This window comes from Manacus vitellinus, unplaced genomic scaffold (assembly GCF_001715985.3).
Source record: "Manacus vitellinus isolate BGI_N305 unplaced genomic scaffold, ASM171598v3 scaffold_14_pilon, whole genome shotgun sequence".
Lineage (NCBI taxonomy): Eukaryota > Metazoa > Chordata > Aves > Passeriformes > Pipridae > Manacus > Manacus vitellinus.
This window is the reverse complement of record NW_021939063.1, coordinates 16,798,665-16,817,114: the sequence shown is the minus strand read 5'-3', so window position 1 is coordinate 16,817,114 and position 18,450 is coordinate 16,798,665. Positions and strand designations below refer to the sequence as shown.

The window sequence follows — 18,450 nt, the reverse complement described above, 5'->3', positions numbered from 1 at the left end:
TGCCGGAGGGGGAGGAGGGCGGGCTGGAGCCGGGCGGCTCCGGGCTGGTGTCGCAGCGCGCCCGCGCGGTGGCACCGCCGGCCCTGCCCCGATGGATCCTTTGGGAAGGGGAAGGATCGCCGCGTTCGCTCCAAACCCTGCTTCAAACGGGCTGAGACGCGATCCCGGGCAATCATCCTTCAGCCGAAAGGGTTCTGTCACTAAATGCTCCCACTAAACTCCACGCGGTCAGTATTTCTTGGCACTTTGGAGGGCACAGTCAGGACATTTAAAAGTGGTGGTTCCCACAGCAACTGTCGCTCATCGCCGGTGCACGGCGTGTGGTTACAGGGATGTGAAACGCTGAGGTTTTTTTCCCCTACATGTGAAGATGAGTCACGCATTGAAATGGAGCTGCGTTCGTATCACTGGAAGGAACTTAAAAGTTCACATGCTTTACAAGTTAAAAATACATTTGTCATTTTACGTAACATAATGGCATCTGGAGTTCTAGCGGTAAGGAAAATAATTAAAAGGGCTAATGAGCCCTTTCTCCAAGGAATAAAAAGTAGTTCAACTTAGCAGGATGCGGATCTGCAGTACATCACCATGTGATGTGATGCTACCGCTATTCCGCCTCAGGTTTCCCTTCCAGGCTTTCTGCAGTTCAGCTGCTGGAGGGCCTGGTCCCCTGATTCAGTTCACCTATTCTGGGCTAATCAAATCCCTGAGGAAAACAGCTATTTCCAACCTTTTCTTTTCAGGTTTGGCTTCCAGCCTTCTTAGGCTTCGCATCACCTCCCACTGTGGCTGTCTCAGAGATGGATCCATAACTGAGCTCCCAGGTTGCAAACCTTCAATAACACTGTTCTGCAGTCAGCAGCTTGCTCTGCTTTTCCTTCCCATGGCTCCTGCCTGTATTTTCTGTTCTATTAGTCCTGGATGGTAATTTCTTTCTCTTTGCAACAGGTAACTACATTTCTCTCCCCATTGCACAGTTGCAGGGGGTCAGGCCCTTCAGAAAACTTACAAATCTCTCCGCTCTCTCCTGCATTTTATAATTTGAGAAATAAATTCACTCACACCAATCTCCCAGCCCCAGTTTTGATCTTTCCATGTAACTCTGACCCTGAAGCCTATGGCTCCCCAAAGCAAGCAGGAATTACAATGGCTGGCACATTGAAGCTGGCAGAAGGCGATTTATGGCCCTATTCTGGGAAATATTAAACACTGCAAAAATTCCAAGCAGATGTCTACTTGAAGGGTTGCTATTTTTTACAGAGTGTGTCAGAAGTAAGGAATTTCATTAAGAAATTGTGACTCTTTCGAACTATTACAAGAATAAGCTTTGTGTGGAAAGAAAGGAGGAAAGATGAGGGAATGAGACAGGATGTGTGAAGTTAGTTGGTTCTACACGTCTGTCACCAACAGTTCCCTGCTGAGGAAAATTAAACTGGGAGGATACAAAACACATTATTCAAGTCACTGGGTATCTTACTGGGATGGAAAGCTTGTTTGGGTTCACCCCTTGATATTGTCTATATCTGCCCTTAGCAAAGTTCACTGTTTTACGAGCAACCAGTACTAAGTTTAAACAGGGCAAACACCTTAAAACCCGGTGTGAATCATGGTTAGTAAGGCCTGAGACCAACCCTCTGCTAATTTCATCCACCATAAACTCCAAAAAAGGCTTTTCCAGCTGCAGCCCAAGTATCAAAGAGCCTCACTGTAGACAAGGATGACCACAAAGCCAAAACCAGCTCTGCTGTAGTGACTTGTGTGGTGTCTCAGGTACTGTACCTGCATACCTGTGCTGGGTACCCCCTCTGAAGGAAAATCCCAACCTTTGCAATCCCTGTGTGGTTTTTACAGAGCTGAGAACATTCATCTGTACAATATTCTTCTCTTAAGCTGCTTAAGGTTTTATAATTTCTCTGACAAGCTCCAGGGAAGCACAAGCCTGCTGGATCCGGGCACATCCCGAGATAACACCCAGCACCTCTGACATCCCAGGGGTGAGCAAGCACAGTGTGGTCACCTTGGCTGCAGTTCTCCCCTGTCTGGCTCCAGGAGGATTTCCCACAATGTCTGTTTTCAAATGCCAGTTTTAAATCTCCCTGGGAATTACTCTCTGGATCCTGCAGCTTCTCTTTGTGCTCGTGGCAGGTGGAGCTGCATTAGCCCCCTCTGGAGATGCTGGAGGAGGACACACTGACAGGCCCACTGCAGCTCACTGAGCCAGGGGACATTTTTCATTCAAACAGACGTTTTTATTTATTTATTTATTGATGTTTGCTTTCTGAAGCTACAAAAAACCCAAACCGGTACTATCACAGCTAAGAGCCCACTACAGCAAAAGTTCTTTCATCTTCACAAAAATCCCTAAGACTGTAAATTAAACATTAATCCTATTTTTACCAGAAGTCCCCAACAGCAACAACACAAAACAACTTAATTTCAGGAGAGAATTTGGTAGCTCAGCTATGCCAGGCTTGTCCCAAAATAAAAAATAGCTTATAGGAGAAAACAATAAGGTCCTGCTCTTGCAATAAGCTTTGAGGCAGCAGCTCCTTTTCTCTAACCAGTGGCTTAACCTAGAAAAGCTTTATATTTTAGCCAGCATGCAGTTTGGATACGCTGTCCCTGATTTTTTCATGTCTTGAATACCACAGATACCTGCTTTACAGATGGACAGCACTACTGTTTAAACACAGGAGGTTAATTTTGGCTATTCCACTGGGTATTTTCACTGCCTGTTTGCCATGCTGTAGCAATTTAATAACTGGGATCAAAGACATTTCAGACTTTCAAATGTCTCATTTCTTAACAAAAATGAAATGATTGAGTTTGCTCTCATCGGAGAGCTAGGAAAGCTGATGTCATCAAATGTGTCTGAGGGATGGCATATTTTGAGGAGTTATACTTACCTGAATGCTACAGGTATCTGTTTAGTTATATACAAAAGTGATTTGCATGGAGGTCAGCCCTTTGGTAGCAACATCTCATGGAAATCCCATCAGCTATAATAAAGAAATTATCACCACCAGCTGAAAACTCGTGACTTGTTTTTTTCTGAAACATTGCTTCCTCTTGGGTAACAGCTATATAATTTTTCTGCTATATATTTTTTCTGCTGTTATGAGAAATCCACACTCTGGGGTGCATTATATAGATGTCACCAAAGAGAAAATCCTCTGTATTGCCAGGTTGAAGTGAGGACACGGCTTTGGTTGGGCAGTTGCAACAACCTTATTAAATCCCCCAGGAAGTTCTAGAGAAACTGCATCTGTGATATTAAAAGAAGGAAAGAGCAGCTCTGCAGCACAGTATTTTGATGTGAAAGAGAAGAAAAGAAGCTTCTTGTAGGATCTTTAGTTTAGCCTGTCATGTACACAGTGGTCTGAATCAGAAACTAGATGCATGTTTTTTTTCGCCTGTCTTTCAGCTCTGCTCTGGGGGTGTCTGTCTCAGACTATCAAAAAGGAAACAAAAAAAAAAAAAGACCAAACTAGGAAAGCTCATCAGCAAACAGCCTGGTTCTTTTCTCTCAGGGCTGAGGTAAAACCAGGTTTATAAAGCTCTTTCATAGGCAGTGATCTTTATTGATGCTTTATTGTTAGAACAACTTCTCTTTTATTTTCAACACCCTCTGTCCTAACCTGGGATTATAACATGGTTTCCAGGAGGAACCAAAATTCTGGCTATGAACCAGCTGCCAGTGAAGCAGGGAAGTCTCAAGAACACCAGTCTCTCATTCTGGAGAGCCTGTCCTAATACCTGACTTCATTCCTCCAGATTACTTCTTCCTGTCAGCACATAGCAGGTATTTTCCTACAGAAGTACAGAAGTGGGTAGAACAGCTGCTTTTATAACCCTGGACTCAGACACCTTATTACAGATACCTTGTCCTGGTCATGGAGAAAATTTTGGGAGGCTCCACCCCTGCTCCTACACTAAGAAACTTAAAGCAGAGAAGGAGCTTTAGGACACAGCTTATTGATGAGGGAGTCAGAGATACCACTTGAATGTTTCCCTTTCAGCAGAGAGGGAAAAAAAAGACATGTTTTTTCACAGAAGGATCATAAATCAAAAACATCAAAAATCTTCTAATCTGTCCACAGGAGATGGCACTTCATTTTATGCTGCAGTGGAGCAAAAGAAATGAATCTCTGTCTTTCACTGAAAGAGATCCTGCAACTAATGGGTATGGCAGCACTGCCTGGAAGTCCCAGGATGGCCTTCCAGGCCACTTAGGAATACAGTCTTTGCAGAAAAACAGCATTTGAATCAAGCAGAAAAGCTCTTAACATATGCCACACTACAATAACCTTCTGGGTCGCCACATGCTAGCAAGCCTTCAGATAATGAATATGGTGAGTTCCTTACAGTAACCCCAAAGTATTTTTTTGTAGCCTGAAATGAAACCCATTCCTTTCTGCACATCCTACTTCTCATGGAGCCAGCTCAGATGTCACTGTATCCATGGCACAGCTCACCCACACCCCGGAGACTCCTTCCATTGCTCCACACCAGGTTGGGAAATAAAAAACACAACAGCAAGTTCATCACCCTTGTGCCTGTTCTTAATTACAGAAATTGGTGTGCCCTACTCAAATAACAAGATGGCCCATCTAAACCAGGAACAGATGCTTGTTATTGCTAATGGTTGGTCAGTGCCATGCTATTCCTTACCTTACAGCACAGGGGAAGGACCACGCAGTAACCAAAGGAGTTCAGTCCTTATGGTGAAGGTAAATCCAGCCCCCAGGCACACAGACCCCTCTTAAGAGCTATGATTCTGGATGTCACTTTTCATTTATGCCAACTCTACAAGGTTATAGAAATGTCCAACTGCACAGTGGAAGCTGTAACTCACCCTCAGTGGGTGTTACCAAACACACATTTAGCAGCAGATGGTGCTGTTGTGTTGGTGAACTTTCCTGAGGGACTAACTGGCTCACGATTTCTGGATTTTCTTACTCCTGTGATTTTATTGTGAGCTTTCTTTGGTACCTTTCATAACTAAAGCCTAGCAGTCAAGGATATTATTCGATATTTCTTGCTACTGCCTCTTCAATGTCCTAATTCTTCAACACCGAGCTCTGGAAAGCCATTTATATCAGTATAAACTGGGTTTAAACAACTATTGGAGGAGTGGCAGGAATTTATCTTGACAGTGCAAGGCCTGGGGCACTGGCAGATCTGGCACACTGTGCTGTTTCCATCTTGGGGCATTACCGTGTACACGAGGAGTGCCAACGAGGTAGAGTGATGAAGCATCACTGACTGCTCCTGATTTAAAACCAATCACTAATTTTATAGATAAAATAGCCCAGGCATTAGCCTGAACATTTTTTCCTTTTTTGAGGTGGGCCCCTAAAGAAGTTTCCAGTGCAAAAGCCAGCTCCTTTAATTGATGCTCACACACACTTGGATTCAATGCTCATCTCTCAGGGTCCTGCAGGACCTGAGCACCCGCTGCCTCCACAGAGCAGCGACAAAGCCGCCGACAGAGACCCCCTTCTGCAGGTGATGTTTGCACTGCACAGCTCCAAGCGCCGCTTCCCTGCTCCGGAGACACAAATGGCTGCTCAGCCAGCGGCACAGCCTGCACGCAAAGCCTCCTCTGAAGAGGATCACTAGATGGAGCCCAATTCTAAGCAAAACCCCACGCCGACAGCCCCTCGCTGCCCGTGCCGGGCTGCAGCGCTCCTGCCGGCACAGCACAGCCGGGATCGCAGCGTCATCTCCTCCCAGGATGACGACGAAATAAATGCCAAGGGAGCGTGCGGGTTAACCGCGGTGTGCAGGAGGCAGCAGCCGCTCCCACCTCTCTAGCGTGGATGTGCTCAATCCATCGCGCTGCTGCACCACCAACAGGAGGCTTCGACAGCGCGGGATTTAGAGGGGAAGGGGCACATGCAGGCAGGTGTCCCCCTGCAACCCTGAGCCGGAGCTACAAGGGTGAGCCTTTGAATGATCGTCTGACTATTGCACTTGCTGTGCACAGAAACGGTGAGGGCTGAAATTCCTCCGCTCTGCCCTCGCCTCTCCTATGAATTTACACACGCTCTGATGAGTGTGAGCTCAAGTCTGGTTTAGGCTTAGAAGCAAATTGGTCAAGGAGTGCCTGCATGATGACATTCCCATCCCCCTGGATACTTAGATGTCCCTCAGCACCGCTATTAGTATCAGCACTCATTACTGCAGTCCCTGATGCAGTCCAGAAAGCGGATGGGAGCAATGCTGGAGGCTGAGCAGCTGCCAGAGGAGACAGCAGGGATGAAAGGCTGAGTCAGGAGCCGAACACAGCCTGCCTGCTCTCTGGCTGATGCCTGTGGGAACACCCTTCTAGCCCTACCCTTATCAGCATCCTGCCCTCCCCTCTGCTTGCGGCCCCATCCATTGCGGTTCTGAACGGAGCAACGATTATTAATACTTTTAAGTATTCAGTCTACTCCGATGGACGTGGCAGACACACCACTCATTCTCTCTTGTCTCTGACCTGTGAAGAGGTGGCAACTCGTGGCAGGAAAAGAATGACCAAGCTTTTGTTATAAAGTGTTTAAAAATAAAAGCTTCAATAACCCTAAAAGCAACCGTAATATTTCCTCCTGGCTCACCCAATTTTAGCAGACAGCGATCTGCACGGTAACATGGTGGTGCCCTAACCTTTTCCAGGCGACTCTACCGAGCTGAAATCCTCATTCACAGGGGGATTCCCAGGTGACCAAGAACATGAGGCAACCCGTGCGGTGCGACAACGACACTTTCGCTGCCTCGACTAGCAGAGCTTGCACCACACCACCCTCCTCCCCTGGACCACGACTCACTGGAAAACTGCCCCATTCCCTTGTTTGCCCCTCCAGCCCCACGACCTGCCCCTCATTCAGCACCCGGTGCTGCTGCGACACGGAGCGGCACCGCCGGCCGGGGGGGGCACACACAATACACCTAAAACACTAACAAATCCATAAGTGGGAAGAAACGACAACGGATGTTGAATAACGAAAGGAAGGAGGACGGCCCGGGCAGGCGGGTGGTGCCGGCGGCCCGTCGTTCCGCCCCGGGCGCGGTCTCGTTCCTCCGCGACATCGGCGGGAGCGCCGCGGGTGCGCGTGCATTGCAGCGCCGCCCCGCGTTCCTGGAAAGTTCTTGGAAATGATCAAAGGCGTTTCGCGAACACGCGCGGCGGTGGCGGCGGCCCGCACCACGTCTCCGCTCCCGGCCCTGCCCGCCGGGAGGCTCCGCTCACGCCCCGGCCCGGCCGGCCCTCCCCTGGCCGAGGCGGCGGCGCCGCGCCCGCCCTGGACGCGGCTATTTATACCCTCGCTGGGGAGCCTTCCCCCCCCGCGTGGCTGATGTAGGAAGAGTGATGCGAACACAATACGATTCCAGGAATCCCTCACTTCCTGGAACAGATTAAAAGGGGCACACAAAAGATTACTAAGGAGGTTTGCTTTTTTTTTTTTTTCCCCTCCTTCCACGGAGCCTCATTACTCCGGAGCCAGCGCAAAGGCAGGTCGCTGCTCTCCGGCTCCTCCCGGGGAGACCTTATTTATTGCTACCTATTTATTACTATTTCAGAGCGCTCTGAGTATCTTTTTCTAAAAGACTGCTCTGAAGGAAGATTAGTTCCTCTTTATATGTAATTTCCTTTGGTTATTTTTTTTTTTTGCTGCTGTTTTCTGAAAAGCAGAGGAAGAATACATTATATTTTCTGCACACGTTTTCCTGGCCAAAGTTGCTGAAGTCTGTCTCGGACAGCTCGCCTTCTGCTTGGCTTTTCCTGTGGCTGGAACAACCTCCTGCGGACGGGGTTTGCTGGGACTCTCCAGCCTTCTCTCCCCGTGAACCCCAACTAGAGGCTGAACCAGCTGCTTCGGGGAAGCAAAGGCGGCAAGAAGAGAAGAGGAGAGCGCATTTCCCACGTTCTTGAAGACTTAATGCTTTTCCCTTGGTCCAGGAGTGACATGATCCTCTGTGTTCAGGGGTAAGATACTTTCCGGTCTCCTTTGAAAACCTGTGGTTCGATAACTGTAATTAGTTCGGTTCTCCGGGACAGTTTTTCAGCTGGTGTGAGTTGCCGTGTGTGACTGTGATGGAACGGGAATGACTGGAGGTGGCCGAGTTCTGTGTGCGTGTGTCTGCGCTTCAGATTCCACGGCCGAAATCGTGGGACCGTAAAGTATTCCTGATTTCCGGGCTTCCTACTGCTGAAAAACTGCACGATATTCAAAGCCTTTGTGAGGGTACAAATGAGTGAAAACTTGGTGTTCAGTGGGGCGTGTGCAGCATCGCGGGGGACACAGACCCGAGACCGTAAGTGTTCTCCAGTGGCCTCTTGGCCAAATCGCTTACAGGGAAAAACTTCCCTGGAGTTCAGGTGCTTTTGTCTGCTTCTGAGGAGATATTTATGCTAAACACTCGATTTCATTTTTCTGCTGTTTCATGTGTAAGCTTAACTGTCTGTACACATACACAGCATTCAGCAGAAAGGAAGCCATGGGGCACAACAGGGAACATCCCAGTGCCTTCTCCGGTGGTATCAGTGTCTGGTACCGGTGTGTTGGCACTTCAGTGCCCCCATGATCAGCTCAGGTCACCAACTGATAAATACCTGGTCTGCAGGAATCACACGCCATTTTACACATGCTGCATATTTGGGAATTGTCAGCGTTTGTTTCATCCTGAGCCATCGCCTCAGTATTTCCCTTCCCTCCTCGCTCAGGGGATTTTCCTCAGAGGAAAATCCTCCTTTGTCTACTTTCAATGACAAGCACGGGGATTTTTCTACCATTTCCCCCCAAAATCTGTTCCACAGACAAGGAGAGCTCGTGTTTACCAATAATTTCCTACTACCCCTGTGGGTTTGTTTTCACTCTTATTTTCAGTCTGCAGCTGCAGTTCTTATAACCACAGCACAGGGAACTCAGTTTGCCACTTGGGCTTTGGGAAACCCTTAACTGAAGCTTTCCTGCAAGGTCAACATACCAGAGCTACTGCTTCCCTTGCCCACTAAGAACTTGTTATGGAGCCAGATGTGCAGATGGTTGCCTTTAATATCTGTTTTTATGACCATTTATTGCTCAGTTTTTATTATCCTCTAGGATTTCATATATCCTGGACTCCATACTCTCCTTTCCTATTCAGACCAAGCTCCCACTTGGAAGTCTTGGGGCATGGCTGATGGAAGGGGAAGGGAGACCAGCTCAGCACACTTTTCCTTGTACTGTTTGTACTGTGTTACAAAGTTTACCTTATCAGCACAGTAACTGCAAAGCTAACACTGAATGATATCAGACATATCCGACTCTCCTGAACTTTCTTGCCTTTCCAAGGCTTTCTGAAACACTAATTGCCAAAGCACAGGGAAGTTCATTTGCTGTTTCTCTCGAGACTCCACACAGACTACCAGCTAGACATGCCAAATTTTCTGTAGTTGTTTTCTTCCTCCTCACAGCTTCACTGTGTTCAGTCCTGATCCTCCAAGTCTCTCCTCTGCTTTCTTTCTTACAAGCACTGACTATTTGCAAATCCTTTCTTTGCCCCATTAAAGGGTTTTTTCATGTCAGCAAACCTTTCTCAACCTGTCCTTATCCCAGCAAACCCTCCTTAACCCTCTTGCAAATGTTCTTGCATTAAAAGTTGTAGTCTGCCATTACTTGCTGATCCCTCAGCTCTCCCTTTCCTGTGCTTGGAGCTGCTCTGTTTGATCCCAGCAGCAGCTCTTGTTTCCTCAACCAATGGACAAAGTTGTTTAGGACACCAGCACCTCCCGGTCTATGAGAATTTCTAATCCCCCTCCTCTGTTCCACTGTGCTCCTCTGGGCCTGTGGCTGCACTAGGAGTTTTTGTAGGGGGAGAGAGGGACAAAAGGCAGGTGTTTAGAAGGAAACTATGAAGTGTGTAAGCACAGCCCTTCTGTGGTGGAAGGATCTGCACAGTGACGACGAGGTCTGGGCTCCTTCAGCCTCAGGTGGCACAAAGTACAGTGGGAAACCTCATCTCAAGCACATGGGCTCTGCTTCAGAGAGATCCAAGTGGCTCTGTAAAAGGAATCTAGTGACAAATTCACACAGTCAGTGTGTCTTTTGGGGAGGGAAGTGTGAACTGATACAGCCCCGAAAGGAGCAGCTGTACTCCCGATCCATGGCGGACATTTCCCTGCGTAGCTTTCCTCTCTCCCCCTTCCTTCCCAGTCTCTCAGCCAATTCCTGTTTTCCTCTCCATAGTAGGTATATAAAAAGAAAATAAGAAAGCTCCATGCTAGGATCAAGAAAAGATTTCTTCATGTGTAAAACCTTTCCCAAAGGTAGGCCAGAAAAATTTTCCAGGACAAAATAAGTTCAGAGAGACTTGGCCTCTGGACTGCAGTATTTGAGTTCTGGGGAGCGAGTGGGCAGCGAATGGAGCAGGAATGATTCTCCTTGATGTTGGTCACTGTCATTTTCAACTGTGGGAACAGCTGGTATAAGAACACCCCAAGAGACACTGCTCTGCCAGCAGCCTGGGACACCCTTTTTGCACTGCACCAATTATTAGTTAGGTTCAGCACAGGGCAGGATCTGGTTTAGAGTCCTCCTTGCTCAGAAAGGGAGGAAATGGAGAATTGGGAATCCTCTTTCCCCAAGAAGGCAGGTAACCAGGCATTTGTGAAGGCCATGACATTAAGATGGAGACATCCAAATGTCTTGAAAAATGCAGCCCTCAACTCCTACAAAGGTATCTCAGGTAGGATTTAAAAGAGAAACTGGACATTTCCCAACAGTGATCTCCAGGTATAAAAGTATACTCAGATGCAGAGTTCTGTGAAAGCCCCTGAAAATGCAGTCCCTGTGACCGAGGGTGCCTGGTGAGGATATGGGCCAGCAATCACTTTTATTTGGCCTGTTTTCCTACCCATTAGCAGAAATAAAAATCAGATGCCATGAACACCAAGTAGATATCCTGCTTCTGACGTGTGGTTTGACCCATGGAAAAAGGAAGAATGTTCTTTTCTAAATACCAGCAGAACAGTGGGGTTATGCCATGTATTGCAAGGGCAAGAAGTCTGTCTCTGTAGATTTAAATTTACCAGTTGTTTTACAAAAACCTTCCTCCAAGCCTACATTGTTTGGTTAGAAATGCAGAGCTGGGGAACTGCTCAGGGCTGTCATTCACAAGTCAGTGTGAAGGTGCTTTCAGGTTCTCTCTAATCTACTTTTCCCTCACATCCCTTCTTCTTGCTCCCTGTCCCATGCTTGTGACTCGGCAGTTTCAGGTGGTGGATTGGTTGACAACACATGTCCCTGTTCACACAGAGCACAGGGAAAGAGGAGGAGCAGAAGGGAAGTGCTTATGGCTTCAGAGTCTCCTTCTGCTCCCCTCTTCAGTGATGGGGGGACGTGGCTGCTGCCTGTGCGACCACCACCAGCTCCAGCGGTGCGGGGACAGAGTCATGCTGAGAGTGGAATGTATTTCTCTGGAAACTCAGCCACCTTTTATGTTAAATGTCTGAAAGAACATTCTCAAGTGTGTGGGAGATGCACGGGGGAGATGTAACACAGGACATGCAGCACTGCAGGGCATGCAGAGGCAAAGACCTTACACAGAGGCAGAAGGTAATTTTTGCTCAGGAGATTGCCTGGGAATGGAGATTTCCCTGGCCTCTGACATCCATCCTCCCCCTGGAGCTTTGCCTTCCTTTAGGAATCTCCATGCTGCAGAGAAGGAGCACCCATGGCCCATGAGAGCTACAGGCTCTGTGAAACTGTGATAGATGATGAATGGCTACACTAATGCTCTCTCTAGGCCACAAGGGATTCCTGTTCCTGGCAGAACCTCATCCCGCTGTAATCCTGCAGGGATTAGTCACACCGAGATCTTTGTTGTGCTGTGGGGTTGGTGTAGTGCACAGCCTTGGCTAAAATAAGAATTCCCATTATTCTACTACACGATCAGCTCACTCTGAGTTCTAACAGATTCGTTCAGGATCAGGTCATCCTTGGGCAGAAAGCGGGTAGGACAAAACCCGAGCTATTCCCAGTTCTGCTTCTAATTATATTGCAGTAAATGGCTAACAAACCCACTGGCAGAAACAAATGCTCCAACATTGTAATCATATAAATGAAGCTGTAATGCTGCTATAAACCTCATTGCCTCTGAAACTACATATTAAAAAGGCAACATCTATAAATACCAGGTTCGGATGGACCTAAATGGCAAGACAGACCATCTTACAAGGCCAAAGAGACCAATTCTCTCAAAGAGACCAGGGCTCATCTTTAGCTGTGTAATTTCCCCCTCCCTGCCTCTCTCTGAAACATAATCATGTTGAGGATCTGTTTATAAAACATAACATATTGTAGTACAATGTCACATGCACTGAACAGACACTGCAACCCATTTCAAGGCAAGGAGAAATAGCAGAGTGTGCCCTTCATTTCAGACCTCATCCTTTGCTGGCGGAGGAAAAGATCAGGAGACTGTCACTCAGGGGCATTGAGGAATTGTCAGAGCCCATCATGCAGCCTCTCCCAGTTATGGCCTTCCAGGAGGAGTCTGCGCCTGCCTTTGCAGCTCCAGTTCCAGACAGCAACCCACCTCAGACACGGGACCCTGAAGAAGACCTTCTCTGCATTGCAAAAACCTTCTCCTACCTGCGAGAATCTGGTAAGGCTCAACTCCCAAAGTCATGGGCTGCAGGGAGCCAACTCTGCAATTCAGGGAGCTGCAGGAAGAATCTCCTAGTCCCACTTCAGATAGGAACCTGTCCCAGCCGTGGCTGACTCCTGTGCATGCAGCAAGTGCATTTGCAATATCTACAAACATGTATCATGAACTAACTTATTTCTAGAGTAAGCTAAAGCTTTATCTTTTATAACTGAATTGGGAGAAGGAACTGCAAAAAAATTGGTTTTTCTCTGTAAACTGCAGCAGCTGCAGAGTAGCCAACCTCACCCCGAGCCCCAGCACAGCAGCGACAAGCATAGGCAGGAAACCCTTAGAACTTGACTTGGTCTTAATTTCTGAAGGTCTTGCCAACTCTGGCCCTGGTTGCTTCCCAGGCCCTGAACTCAGTAGGCTTTAAGGCTTCCCTAAATATACTGCCAGTCCTTTCTGGCATTCTTTCCCTAACATGCTCTTTCTCGAATGCTTTTCCAGGTTGGTACTGGGGCTCGATCACTGCCAGTGAGGCCAAGCAGCATCTCCAGAAGATGCCTGAGGGCACCTTCCTGGTTCGGGACAGCACCCACCCCAGCTACCTGTTCACACTCTCCGTCAAGACAAACCGAGGTCCCACCAACGTGCGCATCGAATACACCGACAGCAAGTTCCGGCTGGACTCCAACTACTTGTCCAAACCTCGCATCCTGGCCTTCCCAGACGTGGTCAGTCTTATCCAGCACTATGTCATGTCCTGCACGACGGAAAGCAAGCCCGAGGCTCCTTACCCGCCTCCATCTCCTCTACCTCCCCTGCAGAAGGAGCTGGCAGCAGCCGCGGTGCACCTGAAGCTCATCCGGCCGCTGGGCCGCAAGGACAACATTCCCAGCCTGCAGCACCTGTGCCGGCTGCGGATCAACAAGTGCACGGCGGACGTGGACCAGCTGCCCCTGCCCCGGCGGATGGGGGACTATTTGAAGCAATACCCTTTCCAGCTCTGAACCGTGGCTGCTCTGTCTCAGGCACAAACACAAGAACTCTGTGCCTCCGTCCCGCTAAAAGGCGGCACCGGGTGGGCACGGCAAAGACCTGACTGTCAGCAGAGACTACATCCATCTTCCCTCTCCCCTTCTCTCCACGTCCATTCCAGCCAGGGAGGAGTTGGTTTCAGTGATCAACGGGACACAAGCAGAGCTCTGAACCTCAGCCTGTGCCGGCAGTGGCTGTGGAAGGCACTGTGGGCATGGGCACACTACTTGAATTTCAGAGCTGCTGTGACACCGGGCACGTTAACGTTGTTATTTTTGCTATTTATTTCCATGGCAGTTTCTCTCCTCATGGTATTTTAAAAGCACCTTTTACTTTATTGGTTTTTTTTTTTGTTTCTTTTGTGGAATTAGAGATAGGATAAAGGCTCCCAGCCAAGTGGCAGCCAAAGTTCTGTGGGAACTTGGATTAGGATTCACATCCAAACAGCACCTGTTTGAGCCTGTCCCTGTAACAGGTTACAGGAGTCCACATCCAAGCTCCCACAGACTTTTTTGGGTATGTGGAACTCAGAAGACTGTACCTAGACTCATCTCTACAGTTTCCTTCCTTAGCTACAGGGGGTATTGTAACCTCAGAGCACAGTGGGAGCTCCCAGAGACAGGTGCTGCATCTCCTCCCATTGTGGACAGGAGACTTCTTTGAGGAAGCCCTTCTTCCTTGAGAGCTCTGAGCAAAGATTCTGGATATTGAGCTTGGGCCGGGGAGCACTCATCCCATCTTTTTTCCATCTTCTCCATCCCCAAAGGAAGTTTGTGACAAAACATTCAGAAACAAGTAATCAGAAACCCAACCTTCTCACAGGCAGGGAGGGGGGTTTGGTTGCAGAGCACCCTGCGTTTGGCTTGTGTTTTGAAAGAGCTCCTCTGACATTGCCCTTGCCTGGAGATGCCGGTCGAGAGCAGGGTCTGCTGGAGCAGGGGCTCAGAGCCAGCTCTGCTGAGCTGCACCAGGGACACTCACAGCTTCAGGCTATTTATTTGTTTAGTTCTGGGGGAACACCTCAGAAGCACCTCAGCAGAAGGAGCTGCCCCCCCTCTCCTGACACGGGGCTGAACTGCCGGCTGCTCTGCTGCTGCCAGCCTGAGTCACGAGCCACTCCTGTGGCTTCCAGCAGATCCAGGCTGCAGCACACACTGGAAACCACAATGCAAGGGTTTTTTTGCCAAGGTCCAGACCTCTCCTTGCCCCTGCTCTGACTTGCATGTTTGTTATCCCTAATTAGGCTGCTGGCTCTGGGTTTACTTGTGGTGCCCCATCCCTTTCACCCCCTGCAGCTGAAGCACAATGGCTCTGCCCTCGCTCTTTTGCACACAGGAGGGACAAACAGCAGATGGGATCTGCCCAAAACCAGCACAGACAGAGAAGTTGCCCTTTCCTGTTCATTTGCTGAATCCCATCACCTTCCCAGCCCATAGGAGCCAGTCCATGCCACTGAGTGGGAGTAGAGAAGGGAACAGACAGGTCTAGAGAAACTATTGTTTGGCTTATTTTTCCCCTAAGACCCTCCAACTTGATCAAGCATGAACCAATGTTAAGGATGCCTCATTCATCCCTCCCTGGGACTGTCTCTGTAAGGGTCTGTAAATCAGAATAGGCAAATCCCAGCTATACCTGAGCGTTGGGAGAGAAGGTGGAAAAGGATGGGATGGTGACCCACGAGACAAGCTCCAAAAATGGGTGGAGTTTCTTCCACCCTCTCCTAAAGCTGCCTAAAGGGACAAAATGGCCTGATGTGCTTAGTCAATGTCCTTTTTTTTCCCCTGTCTCCACATTTATACAAGTTTGTGCTCTTGCAAGCTTTGTTTTTGATACTTTGATGATTGACAGTGTGCATGTGTGATGTCAGGTTTGCTTTTTGGTATATCCTTCCCTCTTGCCCCACATGGCAGCAACCATGGGAAGGTACTGAATGAGAATGAAAATGTAGAAGGCAAAACAAAAAGGAAAACTTTTTTTTTTTAAATAATATAAACCACTGAAAAGGCTTCCTTTTATCCAAACACCTCTATCTGCCTGAGGACACTGGGAACAAGGAAACCACAGCTCTTGAAGGAGCAGCAGTGATCTCAGGAAGCCCACACGGCTCAGCCACAGGCTTGGTAACTACAGCTTGGGAAAAATTAGTTGGAGAAGTGTACAGCAGGAAAGGGCAAGTTGTGCAGCTCTCTGAAACTTGCCTCCTACTTGATCTTTCCTCTGCTGGGGGTGATGAGGAGGCCAAGCTGCAGGTTTGATCTCCCTGCCCCAAGAGAGCCCAGGAGCTCCTGGTTGACCCCTGAGGCAGAGGCCAAGCTGAAGGCTGTGAGCTCCAGGCAGGGACCAGCTCTGTTATGTGTTTGTTCTGCATCTAGCACAGTAGGGATCTCTAGGTGCTACTGCAATACAACGAATAAACAATACAGTTACTCCAAAAAGTCAGCTTCTTCTATCTTGAGACAGTTTGTTAAAAATCATTTGACTTGGATTTTAAATAAACATTTTAAATATACTTTAAAGCCACTCAATGTAAAAGTCTTTGGTAAAATCCCAATGGATGAATTCGTTTCCTATTCACAGAAATCCTCCCTAAGAACAGTGGGAAAACTCTTGACTATTTTTTTTCAAGAAAGACACAAAAACCTTTAACAAAAATAGGCCTTTCAGATATTGGGAGAACTAACACCAAAATCCTCATCAGTGTGGGCCTGGTTTCTACTGCACACAGATGAGCAGTGGCAGATCCCAAGTCCCAAGTTAATAAGGACTGAAGGAACATTTTTCAGTGATGTGGAAAAACACAGGAATGATTTTTGTGTTGCTTCTCTGTGCCACAGAAAACCACTACAATGTGGGGGAAAGGAGACGGAACGTAACTGAAAATTTGGCAACTTGTTTACAGCAGGGTTCAAGCTGGCCCCAAAGAAAAGGTCTGCCCATGGCAGGTGTTGAAAGACGGGTCCATGAAGGGCAGACAGTGCTGGGGATGGGGGACCCACGGCAGCTTTTCTCTGTGTTCTGCTTCTGCTGCCACTGGGCCTCAGTCTGTCTGTGCACCCTTCCCCTTCTCAGCACCTCAGACAGCACACAGCAGGTGGGGGAACCACGGGGGAGCTGTGACACCACACCCTGTGGTGACAGAGGAGACAGAGGCCATCCCATCTGTCCTGTCTCTGAAATGCAGGGAATACACTGAGGCAACACCACTGCTGGGATGTGACTCTGCTGTGGCCCCTCCGTGCTCCTCTCCCAGGAGAGCTGCTCCGGCCACGGTCCCTCCATCCTGCCCACAGCAAGCACAGTGTGCTCCCAACCACCGGAAAATGAAAAACACGCTCAGGGGAAATTAAAAAAAAGCTGAACTAGTTCCTCTCCATCCCTCTCCCTTTCTGAATCCACTGGCTTCAAAGTTCAAAATCCTGCTTCAAAGTATCCCTGAAGCAGTGCTGTCCTTCCTATGCCAGACAGGGGCCTGGCATTCCCTAGCAAATATTGTTTCCACAACCTCATCAACATGAGACCACGGGTAGATTTCCATTGCACACCGACCAGGAAATGTTGGCAAGGCATAATCTGTTCCAGATCAAGTTGTTGCACAAAAACAATCACGTCCCTCTTGGTTTTATGGGAAATGTGGAAAGAGAGCTAGACAGGGTAGAAGCAAAACACAACCAAAGTGGAAACATGAAAACAAAAGGAAGGAAAAGCTGCATCCATCTTTACAAGGGAGCTTTGCAAACCCTGGAAAACACTGGAAAGAAAGATGCAGCATTTCTGACACAATAATTATTAAGTAATTTCTCAACTTCTTAGCTGGGCTAAACTCTTCCTCTGGCTACATATATGAAACCCTGCTGTTCCCTTTCCACAGATTGAAGGTGGAAGTGACTGGTGTGAGCCAAGGCAGCACATAACTGCAGTCACCCATGGTTTTACTGCATCAGCTCTTATCTGAACAACTCCCACTCCTGCACCTTCAGCGCATTTTGTTAAAGAAAACAGGTTCATGTTCTGAAAACTCCTGTGCCAAACCTCTGTGCAGACTGAACTGACTTTTACAATTAATTTCCACATCTCTGGAAACAGCAGCACTCACAGAAATGCAGACTGGCCTTTATCAGCACCAAGGCACAGCTGCCACACCACTCCCAGTGACACCTGTGTAGTTTGCTGAGCCAATGCACAACTATTTGGGTTCTCTCTTGCTTTAGTTTCTATCTACAGATAGAAATGAGGATGTGGAGCATGGACAGAGTCTGAAAAACAGTGATAGGATTGGGAATAGAAATCCCAGTCCATGACTGAAAGCACAGCTCACTGCCCCAGCAGAAATCCCCTGCAGTTTGTCAGGCACACATGGAATTGTTTTCTGCCTTAAATAATCAGCTTTCTGAAACAGCAGCACATGGAAGGGTAAAATAACCCATTTATGTGCACATGTCCCTATCCTTTCTAATTTAGTGAAATCTCACTCCTTTCCTCAGATCCTCTCAGGTGCTCAGCTTCCCTCAGCCCAAGCCAGGGGAACCAGCACCAAAGGAAGTGAATCAGCAGACTGTATTTAATTCTCTTACAACAGATGTGGTCCAGTGTTTCCAGCTATTGACCTATTGCCATTTCTAGTCCAAATTCCATCGTCAGTTTTACCTGCTATCTATGAAACTAAGGGAATTAAACCCAAAATGAACTGGATACTGTATGTGTGGCTCTTCTGCTCTGCCAAACATGTTCTCATGTTCAAATCTGTCAGAAGCCAAGTATCACAGTACTCTCCTGTCTCTCCCTTATCACTGCTGA

General features: G+C 48.0%; 2 protein-coding genes across 8 annotated transcripts in view; one reads left to right on the top strand and one right to left on the bottom strand.

The window, feature by feature from the left end:
• Window positions 1–18,450, bottom strand: part of MAPKAPK3 (MAPK activated protein kinase 3) — a 106,184-nt gene that overhangs the window by 48,688 nt on the left and 39,046 nt on the right. The window contains exon 1 of one of the 5 annotated variants that reach the window (XM_018068593.2): window positions 6,603–6,910. The exons of 1 other annotated variant lie outside the window; for it this stretch is intronic. In XM_018068593.2, the coding sequence (XP_017924082.1) occupies window positions 6,603–6,637 (35 nt within the window). In that variant the 5' untranslated portion in view covers window positions 6,638–6,910. Of the gene's footprint in view, window positions 1–4,671; window positions 5,285–6,602; window positions 6,911–18,450 lie in introns of those variants that run through there. 3 more of the 5 variants (XM_018068592.2, XM_018068594.2, XM_008923443.2) reach the window with 3 other exon arrangements.
• CISH (cytokine inducible SH2 containing protein) lies at window positions 7,336–16,165 on the top strand. Of its 3 annotated transcripts, none has more exons than XM_025894724.1 (4): window positions 7,336–7,433; window positions 7,679–7,972; window positions 12,410–12,633; window positions 13,126–16,165. In XM_025894724.1, exons 2-4 carry the CDS (start codon window positions 7,926–7,928, stop codon window positions 13,626–13,628), a joined length of 774 nt encoding a protein of 257 aa, XP_025750509.1. In that variant the 5' UTR covers window positions 7,336–7,433; window positions 7,679–7,925; the 3' UTR covers window positions 13,629–16,165. The 3 variants fall into 3 exon arrangements, with proteins under 3 accessions (XP_025750509.1, XP_017924085.1, XP_008921679.1); XM_018068596.3 differs by lacking the exon at window positions 7,336–7,433 and adding an exon at window positions 8,053–8,301 and having other exon boundaries at window positions 7,440–7,972; XM_008923431.4 differs by lacking the exon at window positions 7,336–7,433 and having other exon boundaries at window positions 7,440–7,972.

Bases quoted from the DNA above. Each gene is read 5' to 3' on its own strand.
- CISH (XM_025894724.1), top strand. From the start codon at position 7,926: ATGCTTTTCCCTTGGTCCAGGAGTGACATGATCCTCTGTGTTCAGGG. The intron at 7,973-12,409 runs GTAAGATACTTT...CCTTCATTTCAG, and splicing joins ATGATCCTCTGTGTTCAGGG to ACCTCATCCTTTGCTGGCGG. The intron at 12,634-13,125 runs GTAAGGCTCAAC...ATGCTTTTCCAG, and splicing joins CTCCTACCTGCGAGAATCTG to GTTGGTACTGGGGCTCGATC.